This window comes from Haemaphysalis longicornis, unplaced genomic scaffold, assembly GCF_048455015.1.
Source record: "Haemaphysalis longicornis isolate Haplotype H1 unplaced genomic scaffold, Haemaphysalis longicornis Haplotype H1 scaffold_3, whole genome shotgun sequence".
Taxonomy (NCBI): Eukaryota; Metazoa; Arthropoda; class Arachnida; order Ixodida; family Ixodidae; genus Haemaphysalis; species Haemaphysalis longicornis.
The window spans coordinates 78,382,601-78,395,431 of NW_027526335.1; the positions used below are offsets into that span (position 1 = coordinate 78,382,601).

The window sequence follows — 12,831 nt, forward strand, 5'->3', positions numbered from 1 at the left end:
TGCCCCAGTGCAAGCCTCGGGAAAATTAACATCTATCTCCCCCCCACTTTTTCCCCTCTGTATAAAAACGTTCCTTAGAACGAGTTGTCACTCATTTGGGTTGAGTTGAACCGCACACGTGTTTGGAACAAACGTTGTCGCTACTGGAGCGCAAAGCTGCGCGTGTGCCGAAGGCTAAAAAGGGTGTCACGCGGCAGCGTTTAAAAAATAAAAGCCCCGGTTGGTTTCAGGAATTCAGCGCTCGCTTTTCCCATGACAACAAGTGTGTCAAACAAAATCCTACTCGGTGCTAGCGCCACTAAAGTAACGCGGGAAATACCCCCCGCCGTAATTGTTCGCCGCGGCGTCGGGTTGTAAACCTTGGACAGTAAACAGCGCTCACAGAAGCTCCTTCCGCTCGTCAGAAACTAGACAATAGGAAAACTGGGGTAGCGGATATTGATTAAACGAGTGATTGAAGTACTGCCGTTTCCCTTTTGCTTCAGTGCCTGAAAATATCGAGCGACGCACCGTTAAACTAAAGTACGCGCCAGTCCTTGTGTCGGTTTTCGCCGTGAGTTTCTGTGACGATTCACCTTGGGTCCTCTCGACGAGTGCGACAGCAACCTACGCAAAGGAGCCGTCGGAGATGGAAAAAAAAAAAGTTGTAATTCTAAAAAAAAAAGGTAGGTAGCCAAAATGTATACACCGCTAGCAGGAAACGAGTTTTCCTATGCGCGTCGTTCGCTCCGCAATTCTCGCCGTACGCGCGGGCCGCTCTTTCTCAGTTCTTCTCTCCCGTTACGCCTCCTTCCCGTTGCGTCGAGCGCACATATGCGACCTGCCCGCTGGGCCGTTTCGACACTCCTCCTCACCGGACTGGTCGAGTTCCCCAGAGTTGTTCTCGCGCGCGGGCATTCGCGACAGAGGAGTACGCGTCGACTGCCATGTTCCCGCTCATCGCGCTCCTTCTTGTCGTCTGCTCCCTTCGGCCGAGTCTAGCAGACGACGTCGGTGCGACGGCCACTGTGACGCCGATGCAAAGTGCCAACGGCGCGGAGCCCAAGTCAGCCTCGAACGAGTCTCTGGTGGAGGCGCCTCCACCTCCGGGGACGGACCAGTTACGGTCGGACTACGGTGACGGCGAAGACGACGCCGAGGATGAGGAGTCATCGGCCGGGGACACCCAGGTGGGCCCCACCGCTTAGTCGGTCGCTGGGGCGCGCCGCTCTTCCCCGCTCTTTCGTGGCACGCGCTGTCAGTTTGGATTAAAAAGCGCGGTTCGGATGGCAGGGGGGAAGTTTCAGCTGAGGAACCGTTCGATGCAAAGCAGCGCTTGCCGTCTTTGAGGGCTGTTAAGGGGTCGTGAATACATTTATTATAGAGGCCGTTATGGAAGCGATTCTGACGATGAATGAACTGAAACGTGAACGCCCCTTTGCAGGGGTTCGATTTTGGGGGGGTGTTGGTCGGATGTTTGGGGGGGGGTTGTATAAATCCCTAGGCAGGGTGCTTGTGGTTGTGGAATCTTTTTGGGGGGTGTCGAAGTCCTTCTGGGGGGGTGTTGGGGGGGTGTTAGAGGGGGGGGGGGTGTATAAATCCCTGCCCCTTTGCCATCCGCTCACGTGCATTAGCCTTCGTGATTTGTGTGTGCTGTGCTCCAGCATGGGACAAAGTTATATAAGTTAGCAAGTTAACGCAGCCATGTTGGTACTAAGATTATTGTAACGTTGTTCTTACTGATGTCCAGTAACAAGGATTGAAACGTTGCTTCGGTATCTGCGTACTGCTGCGGCTGCTTTCCCCTGTACACATTTGAATACGATATTAGAGTTACATCATTGAAGGAACACATTGCGCTTTTTGCCGCGACATTAAAGGAAGTAACAACAGCCAGATGCTAGAATTATTAATCGAATATCTGAACTGATTCTAAATTATTTCTTTCTTCGTCTGTTCGAACGCTTATAGTATTGGCTTTTCGTGCGATATCATGCACACTAAAGTGATTCTTTTATTAACGCCTCTATATGAATGGCAGAGCTTGAAAACTGCGCCCACATTGTGACTGTATGGGATAATCATGAAACTAAGCTGGCACGGTCAAAGGCGCGTGTAACGAAAATAACGATAAAGAAATGCGACTAAATTGTTGAAACGTGAAACGTGTCGAATTGGTCTTTCTCATCGCTTATTCAGATTTGTAAGAGCTTGGCCCCGCTTCGGGTAAACCCCCCATGACTGAGGTGATAGGCCTGTATTTAGACCGGTATTATATGTACTTCTGAAGTTCGAGACTTCCCTTACTGCGACATGATCAGTCTGATTTAGGCTTGGTCTTGGCCGTTTCTATGCCATCACTGGTGCGGATGTCGCATCCTTCCCGCGCTTTTTTCTTCCATCCTTGCGCTGTCACTTGATTTTTCATTTGCCAGCGTCATTTGTGTTCCATCTTCTTTTCTTCCTTCTTCACCTTTGACACATACCCACGTAGGACGGATAGAACATAATACATTTGGTGCAACGACGGGAGCTTGACATAACATTGCCCGCCATTCAGAGAATCTCTTCTTAAATATAATTCATCCGGAGACATTTAAAATTCATCCGGAGACATTTCAAGTGCGCCATGCCTTCCGCGGCGCCCACAGCAACTCACTCCGCCAAGCCATCTCCTCTAAACCTCACCATACGTAAAGGAACCTGTCCATCTCCTCGTAAACCTTACTACAGTGGCTAGGATAGGATTCTAGCCACTGTAACCTTACCATACGGAAAGAAACCTGCTTCTATGGCACAGCGGTTCGAAACCGGCCGGCGGATGCGAATTTTTTCAAAGCGAAGCTTTAGTGTTCTCACTGATGCCGTTGTACGCCAAGGCGCCCTGCGGGAAAGCCAACTTTCTCTGACGATGATGATGAATGCTCGTGTGTGAAGTGAACGAAAGAAAAAAAAAAACCTTTCCCGTGGCCGGAATCCAACCTGGGTCTCTCGCGTTATGAAGCCGGCGTCCACCCGACCGGTCCATTTCGACATGGTCGAAGCGGACGCCCAGCAGCAGATACCGATTCGCGCCGTACGCCCCAAACCCAAACGTTAGTCCTACGGAGTGCACACCCAAGTGTTGCTTTGGGTGTTCTAGAAAGGTGGTGCGTATTTCCAGAGTAGCGCATACTCGCAGTGTCGGATAGGCCAACCAAAGAATTCATCACGAGATAGCTTCGCATTCAACCATCGTCGTGGCTGCAGGGAAGGGTTCATGATTTTTTGTAGCGTAAGCTACACTGGCCGAGGTTGAGCGGTTTCGCGTGTGCCGTGAAGGGCCGCTCTGCGCAAGTGCGAAAAGCATCGGATTGGTTTGGATCGGATCGGATCGGATCGGATCGGATCGGACTGGCTTGGATTGGATTGGATTGGATTGGATTAAATTGGATGGTGTTGGATTGAAATCCAATCCAATTGGAGTACGGGTGCTGAACCTTAGCTCACGCTACGTATATCCTGGCATAGCCGAGCTAAGCCACTGCTAATTTTTTTTCTAAAGTTTCATCTAACCGAGGCCCGCGAGCGTGCGTGCAATGCTACATGAAAGAGCTGGGCGAGCTGCCTAAGAAGATTTGACCTTAAAACGGGAAATCCCATTAGGTCCTATTGTGGGATATAATTATTAAAGCGCACCTGTCACGTTCTTTGATCAAGGGAAGGCTACGACAGATAGTGTGCACTTTGACACATTGCATGCGCAGAAAAAAAAAACAATCAAGCTATACGGTCAGTGCGTGACTCTCCAGCTGTTCGATCTAAAAGCACGTCACCGTAGCAAGGTCGGCCCTAGGACAAAAAGTATCAAGAGTCGTCCTGTTTACGACTACCATGGATCGCAGACTAAGTTTGTTATCAAGTTAATAAGGTAAACCTATTAACCGTGAACAAGGCTAACAGGCTACAAAGATTGCATTTCAATTGCATAAGCCGACGAAATGGTATCGACATCAAGGCGTTATTAGGGAAATTTGCGTTCTTCACCCGGAAAACGATAACAATGGCAGAAACACTATGGACTCACGGATCACATACCTGTCTGACTGATAAGAATAATCGCCGACGTTTAAGCTTGGCTAAACACCCCCTTCCCCCTTTTCCCTTTTTTTTTCTTCACAAAAGAACAGCAGCTGTCAGCAACGTGGAAACAAAATAACACTGGGGATTTGAAATGAACGGAATAATCTGGTATATCAAATAACAGTTAACGGGCAAACAGTCGTGTAGCCTGAACACCAGTTAATTTAAAACAGTGGCTATGTAGATAAACAGGGCATGCACTGATCTTCATTTATTTTCTTGTATCTCTCTGTATCCCCAGCGAGTCTATCAAAAGCGAAACGCTGCTAACTGCGTTTCTTCTTTGTATAAATGTTCCCTGTAGTTAAACCACGCACAGCACTTTTATCACGAACTATTAAATATTACATTTTTCGCAACTCAAGTATACCTTGCACTAAAAAAATGAAGAAAATAACACGAGAAATGAAGAGAGAGAGAAAGAGATGGAGAGATAGAGAGCTTTAGGCACCCTGGACTAGGGACGCTTCACCACCACCTTTTTCCCTTTCCTTTTGCTCCAATAAACCTCTACTACTACTACTGCAAACATAAGGCATGCTGATTTTCCGGTGATTATCATAGGGCGTATCCTTATACTGAATAATGATGGGGTAAAAAGTTGACTAAAAATAATTAAAAAAGAAAAGAAAGAAAATTTCAAGAAATAAATGTGGGCTTGGTTGGAACCTTTTTACAAGGAGCAGTAACAACATCAGAAGTTTCTAAATTTTAACCAATTTTGTCCACGTATAAAAACACAAATTTCAGAGCTCGGCAGTGTTCCGATGGTTGGGTACACGCTCCTATAAACACAATCCTCAACTTCACTGGTCGGTGTCTTGCAACAGTTGACTCTGATTTTATGTACTGACCTTGTTTCCAACTTCAGACCGTTGCAGTTGCATACGTTTCAACAAAAGTACAGCTGTCGCAGGAAGGGCTCACAGTCAACTTAAAAGGAATTGTCTGTATTGCCTGTACAGTCTGCACTCTGCCGTGCATATAGTTGCAAACAGTCTCCAGGGGACGGCGGTCCTTTAAGAGCGTTGATTTAAACAACTTCGCTCCAATAACATTCCCAAAAGTGGAAGCTTCCCACAACTGCCCTTCAATTTTTTTTCCCCACTGGGCAGCAGCTGGGACGATCGTACTCAAATGACGGTATAGACCACAGCCTCGCGAGCTTGTCCGCCGTAACCCTCAGAGCAGAAAGCCAGCCTTGACCTGTCTTTGGAGTATGTTTCTTTTCCTGTTTGTCTATCATTATCGTTCGCGTCTCGTCTGGGCCAAGCCGCCGAGCGTCAGGGTTGCGTGGGAGCACGATAGGACAGGGCCTTTGCTTCGCCGTAAAGAATCGATGTGACAGGAGCGAAGCGTCTGCACGCTGGCGGCACGCAAACAAGCGACCGACCTTTGACGTGCACGAGGTCGACATAGAGGGAGCACGCAGGGGAGAAAAGGGCAGAGGTAGCAACGACGTTGGCGGACAATCAGGCACTGCATTGTTTCTGCAAGTTTGCTCTAGTTTTGTTAGTTCATCTTTTTACCGCTTCTAAGGGCAGTTCGTTTCGTGTGTGAATACGATTTGAAAGTCTCCTACGTAAATGCTTGTTACGGGTACAAAGGGGGCCTCTGTTTACTTTTAAACAAAGATCTGAATTGGTCACTCCGCAGCTAGACATCTAACAAAGCGTTCGTTTGTTAAATTTTAAATTGGGGAATGTATAATTCCGTCATTTAGACATGTTAATCGGTCCACGTGTCAAGCGACCTTAGACACAGCTTGGGGTCCGAAAACCCGATATTTACTACTCAGTTTTTTAGGGGCAACGCCCCTTGGAGGTTCGGGCTGTCGGCGTCTCCTGTCATCAGTCGTAGTCTCATGTAGTCACGGTACTAAAACACCGGGACACTCGTTTTCCAGCGCCTCGCGCTATACAATGTAATGCGTACTAAAAGAACACACCGGGACACTCGTACGTTTTCCAACGCCTCGCGCTAGAACGTACGTGCTACTAAGACACGAGTCTTTTACAGCAAAACTGTACACCTCTTCAGTTCTCATTAAAGCTCTCTCTCTCTCTCTCTCTCTCTCTCTCTCTCTCTCTCTCTCTCTCTCTCTCTCTCTCTCTCTCTCTCTCTCTCTCTCTCTCTGTATACCTCTACCCCCCACGGTTTTATGCACGTGGGCAAAAACGCCAAGGCGCCAAGAATACTCTCATACACTGCATGCTCCGCCTCTCTTCAGGTTTAACTTTAATTGAGATGGTCCGGGATTTTGTTTTTTTAAACTGCTAATGCGGAATATGACGCCATTTTGTTTCGGCTTTCACTCTAAAGCCGCTGAGTAATAGCTTAGATGGGCGAGCCTTGATTAATTAATTATGAGGTTTAACGCGCCGACGCTACACAGGCGATGATGCGCGCCGTAGTGGAGGGCTCCAGGTTAATTTTGACCACCTGGGGACCTTTAACGCGCGCCGAAATCTGCAACACACGGGCGTTTTCGCTTTTCGCCCCCATCAGGAAAGCGGCCGCCGCGGCCGGGAATCAAGCCCGCGTCCTTGGACTCAGCAGCACAACGCCATAGCCAATGAGCCACCGCGGCGGGTAGATGGGCGAGCCTAGACGCCATTTGTGGCCATGTCTACTGTATTCAACCTCGCAAACATTGTTATTAGCACACCTGGTTTTTACACGTCCGCCACGAGCCACTGCTGTGGCTACCGCTGTGCTGATATTCAGGTAGACAGTCCTGTCAAAAGAGAGTCGCATCAATGGAGAGGTTTCAGCGCCCGCTAAAGAACAGCAGGTGACCAATAGAAAAATAAATCACTAAGGCACTGCTTCGTCATATAAATTGCGTGGTCGTTCTTGAAGGCAAAGGTAGCCATGTAATCAAACGTAGCGGAATGAAGCCAAACGTTGTCAAACGCAGCCATACTTCTACTACGAGTTGCCTTTCGAAATAATAGCAATAGTTATGTTTGAAAAATGACCCGGGTGTGAGCAGAGCCCGACAGCCTCTTTATAGCGCGCCCGTTGAAGCAGTGTTTGACTGGTCACCGGTCAACGTTCGCACTAACCGCAATACTTATTGCGAATCACCTACATATTCGGCCGATTTTTTTTTTTAAATTCGTTGCTTGTTGCAAAAAGAAATTCGTCCGGTAAGGGATGACCGGGTTAAACGCTCATTTGTCTTTTTATGAACTCGACAAGTACTTGAGGCGCCTTTTTTTTTTTTTTTCGAAATGAGCCAGATCCTGAAACCGAAACTAAGTCGGATAAAACTGCAGTGACAAGGAAAAATTGGCAACCTTACCCTAGAAAAGGTGTGGTAAGAAAATAGTTGGGATAACGCCCTGAAAACGTGTATGCAGATTGTAGTTCGTATCGAAAATGAACCACATCCGGCTGTTTCACGGATCGAAATGAGCCAAGCCTATTTTCCCAATGGGAGTTTGCTTTTCAGTCTGTTTCGTGGGTGTTTTCGAACTTCTTTTTTTTTTTTGCTTTACGGAGCTGGTTTATTATGAATTCAGACGGCAATTGGGAGATAGGCGAAAGAGCTGTCCCCAGATGTCAACAACAAAGTGAACGGAAGTAGTGAACGAAATGAAACTGAGAGGTGTGAAACAATTATTTCATTTCCTTTCACCCGTTCCTACGAGATAACTCTGGTTATATTTAGTTTTTTCTACTCTCATGTTTACCATCCTAGTACTTAGCTAAGTAGCCCTCTCTTACCAGCCCTGGAAAATCTCCCCCAACCTCTGAGAGTACGAGACACTTCATTAAGGTGAAGAAGATATGAGCAGCCTTCTTGTGAAGCGTTTTGGAAAGTCATGGCAAAGCAGTGGAGAGCTTGCGTACTTCGTGAGTGCCTGCAAGCGTGTCCAAGAAAATTATCCTAGGGGAGAATTCGAAAAGAGGTGCTAACGGCGCCAAGGGGACTCACCTGCTCTCCAAGCATGGTTGTACTGTTCTTTAAGCCATGTTGCATATTTTAATGTCTTTCCCACCAAAACTCCGTTGCACCATGTCTAAAAGTGAATTTAAAAAACGTTCTTATAAGAATTCCCCATCAACTAGAGTGTTTCAATTCAATATGAGCCAAACCAAACCTTAGCAGCCTAATATTACTCAAATTCACGGCATAATTTTTAATTACTTGTGGCCATAAACTTCTCGTAGCTGACATATAGAATATATCATATAATAGCTTTGATGGCGTTGAATTTAGATCCGATAACAAACTTCCGCTTGTTGCTCAAATTCGCGTTAGGTGGATCTGGCTCATTTCAAAAAAAACAAAAAAAAAACGCCTCACTTGTAATACGCGACGTTTCCCCAAGAACTGAATGTCGATTTTGTAAAATCTAAATAATGAAAGGACTACAGCTTCTTTAATTTTCATTATTTTGTAGCGACGCTCCATAAAGCTTCGGGAAAAAGATTTCCTCACTTTCTGCGTCCAAACACCTATCTTTCTCATTACGTGCCCTCAATTTTGAGACATGACATTGCGGTGCTCTTGCGCAAGCAACTCAGTTAAGCAAATGACGGCTTAATAAAAGAAACGGCCGATGTCGGGTTTTGAGGTTCGCCCGCCACCTCGTCGTGCAGTTAAAAAAAAAAAAAGAAAGTTGAGGCGGAAGTTGTAACGCCCCTTCATTATGTGAAACGCGAGTGGAGTCATCCTATCTTTCAACGCTACTCTTTGCGGCTGGTGTTCTGGAGGCCGTTTTGTCGAAATTATCGTCGTAAAACGTGAAAAGAGCCCTGTTTTGCGATAACGTGCAAAGTAAGGCTGTCGCCTGCGGTTTCATTAAGATATCTTCGAGGTTGCGTGAAGTTTGCACGAGGAAAATACGCGACGGAATTCGAGGCTAAGCTTTCATTGTATTCGAGTTTCCAAGCGGAAAATCGCCGTGCTCTGTGTCCGTGAAAAGGCGCCCGCTCGTTGTGAGTGCTCACAACTGCGTAAGAGGAGGAAGGGAAGCTTTTAGGAAGGCGACGGTGTGCAGTCAAGACATATTAGCTTCTACGCTTAGCATGCCGCAGTAAGCCTAATGACAACATAATTACGGAACTGGACGACAGACAAAGCGCGCGTAAGACGACAATGCGTGCACAATATCCTTTGTCGAGCACAAAAAACTCCCGTGCTCTGTGTGCTCCGCGTGTCGCGCGACGATGCGTAAATTTCGCAAGAAACCTCACGGGCGCGGTAACACAAAAGCTCAAGGAAATATTTTGCCAAACTATGAAGACGGGCACAATATACGTTAGTGTGTATGCGGACGTGAGTCGTATGCGATAGTAGAGGTAAAAAAAGGAAAAAAGGGAGAGAGAGAGAGAGAGAGAGAGAGAGAGAGAGAGAGAGAGAGAGAGAGAGAGAGAGAGAGAGAGAGAGAGAGAGAGAGAGAGAGAGAGAGAGAGAGAGAGAGACGTCGCCAAACCAACCCGCCGCCATTAAAGATTCCAAAAGTGACGTGTCTCAGTCGAATGAGGAGACGATAAAAGTTTGCAAAAAGTTTGCAAAAATGGCAAATTTCTCTTGAACAACATAAATGAATTCTCTACGCTTGAGGCGTAAAGACCCGTTTTGAAAAGGAATAACAAAAATAAGGCGGACTTCTTCACTGGTGAAAAATTGCGTGAAAAGCGGCACAAATCAGCGTTGATAGCCTGACAAGCGAACATTTGGCGAGAACGCAGTTATAAACGTCTACAAACTAGAATTGTTGTGCAAATATGGAGGACTTTTGTTCAGCTCGCGCGTCAGCACAAACACAGAGATATTCTTCCCGGCACCGTTCTTTGTCCCCAGTAGTCGGATAAAATAATTAGTAATCCACTCGCTGTGTATCAGCGAATATTTTTCCGGGTGTTCTTGCTTTCTTCTCGCTATACCCTTATTTACGCTATAAGAGTACTTACGCTATAAGAGTAACAACTATTTTCGCTGCATCTTGTACTGCACTAATAACCTCTCCGAGTGCAGCAGTACCGGACCTTTCAGAAAAGAAAGACGACCCTGATTGCTCAGCGAGTCATCTGGTAATACTCGACAACGACAACATCGTTCATGGCTTCGCTTCGAAGCGATACGCGCTTAAGTCACTAAACGAGCACGCCTAGGTGTCAACACAAAATGACAATTTTCCCCATGTCACGCGGAAAAAAATCCACACTTTCAACTTTTGATCATAGCACTTTCTTCCGGACCCGATACGGTGATATGGGTAAACGCAAATGCATATTGAGGAAGGGACGAATTTATTCCAGTTTGCCTCGTCTGCGACTCGTCAACAAATGCGACTCGTCAACAAACTAGCGCGTATAAACTTGCCTACATATCTTTTTGCTTGGATTAGGGAGTTTTTGGCTGATCGGGAATTCTTTTGTACAAACGGAAGGCCATCTTCAGGAAGATTTCCACAAACTAGAGAAGTGCCTCAAGGATCGGTTTTATCGCCTTTACTTTTTAACATCCTTATGAGTGACATTCCTATATTCCCAGATGTAACAACCTACGTTTATGCGGATGATATAGCCTTTTTTGCGGCCGCAGTCGACATTCATTCGCTATATTACCGTTTGCAGGCCTATTTATCTGTCTTGGAGACATGGCTTGACAGCATTTATTTAACGTTAAATGTGTCGAAGAGTGCTTTACTTGTCTTCCCGGTTGCAGGAACAATTTCAATTTCTCTCGCTTACAAAAATCAAGTCATTCCGCAGGTGGATTCGCTGAAATATCTTGGTGTTACATACACGTCTACTCTTGATTGGAAGGCACATATTAACGCATCGGTCACAAAAGCGGAGAGAGCATTTGGTCGCATGAAAAGACTATGTGGGAAGCGAGCAGGAATGCGCCGGGACACACTTCTGCTGTTGTACCGAGCCTACGTCCGGCCAGTCATGGAGTTTGGGTGCGTCTTGTTTTGCAGTTGTCCTATCTACAAACTGCGTCCGTTATACCTGTTGGAGAGGCGCATTCTTCGATTTTGTCTTGGCCTTCCCCGGTTCGTTTTGAACCGAGTTCTGTACTTAGAGGCACGCGTTCCTGAACTTAGGATCCGCTTTCTCTTGCTGACGGTGCAAACTTACCTCCGCATGTACGAAGCCCCCTCTGGGGCTGCCAAGCCTGTATTTATTTGTGAGCCGAGTATATTTTTTACATCTCCGGGGCCTAAACGTATCTCCCCCCAAGTGCTATTCGTTCAATCATGCCTGGATTGTATTTCTGTTAAGTTATATGACGTCATTCCGGTATCCACAATCGAGCGAGTTTTACTTTCAAAACCCCTTCCCTTCCGCTGCAAAACTTCTACCACGCTCGCTATTAGCCGTGATTTATACTTCTGTGATTTATACTGATGCATCTCAAAATGGCGAGAAAGCTGGAATTGGCATTTCTTCACAATCTTTAGACTGGAGTTATTCGCTGCGAATCCCGAATTACACACCCATTTTTATGGCCGAATTTTTAGCAATAGCTCTCGCTCTATGCAAAGTACCGCAGCATGTATCAAAAATCATCATATTATCTGATTCGATGGCAGTTATATCGGCGTTAACTTCCTCTTCGGACTCTCCATTGTACCGCACACTATTATTTTTTGTTCCCAGGCACGTGAAGGAGGTACGCTTGTCTTGGGTCCCTGGCCATACGGACATAAGGGCAACGAGCAAGCGGACCATTTAGCTAATCTCGCCGTCACAGCTCCCATTCAATTCAGAATTCCTAATCTGGCTCTATTTGCATCAGCGAGACTAAGACGATATTGGCATTTAGACGCCACCCGTTCCGATTCACTCTTATCATTTGAAGAGTTCCAACATTTAAAGTACGGGTGGAATGTTCATTTTTGCGCCTCTCGGCAATGCGAGGTGACCTTCACCGAGCTGCGCTGCAGGGTTCCAAGGCTTAATTTCTATCTGTTCAGATCGGAACTTTCACCTACAGAACTATGTGTGCGGTGCCAGGTCCCCGAAACAATCGAACATTTTTTCCTCGACTGTCACCGTTTCTCAACAGCTAGACAACTGTTTTTGAAGGAGCCGATTGAGCGGTTGGGGTTGACTTTATCGATAACACTTATATTATCTATTGGCGCATCAAAGCTGGGGTTTGCAAGCAGGGATATATATAATTGCATTCAAAATTTTCTCTCTGCCTCAGGTCGTTTGAATTGCTAAGCGGTGCTGATTAATGGGTAATTCGGGTTTCATTCACAACTAAGTTTCCTTTTACAGCCTCTTTCCGGAAATTTTGAAGTCCCCACGTTTTTAACCGGTTTAGCCCTGGCCAATCCCCCCTTGTGGGTACGTGCCAAAAACTTTGAGGACATCATCATCATCATCATCACCATCTAGCCGATATGAAGCGAGGTCGTGGAACAGTAAAGGTTCCCATTTTCTGCATATTTTCGGGGCATAAAAACTGCGTGAAATCGGGGTTGCGTGGTCAATTTTTTTCGCAATATCGCGTTCCCAAATGCATTAAACTCTTCATGGATAACTAACAGGGGAACAAAACTTGTTATTAATATCCGAAAATCCGTGAAAGCAGATATTGTAAAATTTGCGGTCAACTGTAGCTCAAACGAAGAGTTTGTCACCAGGCTTAAACGCGACATGTCAGGAACTAAACGTTATCAACCCGTCGAATCCTGAAATGTTATCGTAAATATATTAGATGCAGGCGTACCGCACTGAGCCTATAGCAGCCTG

At 46.3% G+C, this 12,831-nt stretch overlaps 1 protein-coding gene across 1 annotated transcript in view; it reads left to right on the forward strand.

The window, feature by feature from the left end:
- Positions 1-804: 804 nt before the first annotated feature.
- Positions 805-12,831, forward strand: part of LOC144174692 (ganglioside GM2 activator-like) — a 72,630-nt gene continuing 60,603 nt past the window's right edge. Inside the window, exon 1 of the mRNA XM_077703513.1 lies at positions 805-1,169. Within this exon, the coding sequence (XP_077559639.1) occupies positions 927-1,169 (243 nt within the window). The 5' untranslated portion in view covers positions 805-926. The remainder of the gene's footprint in view (positions 1,170-12,831) is intronic.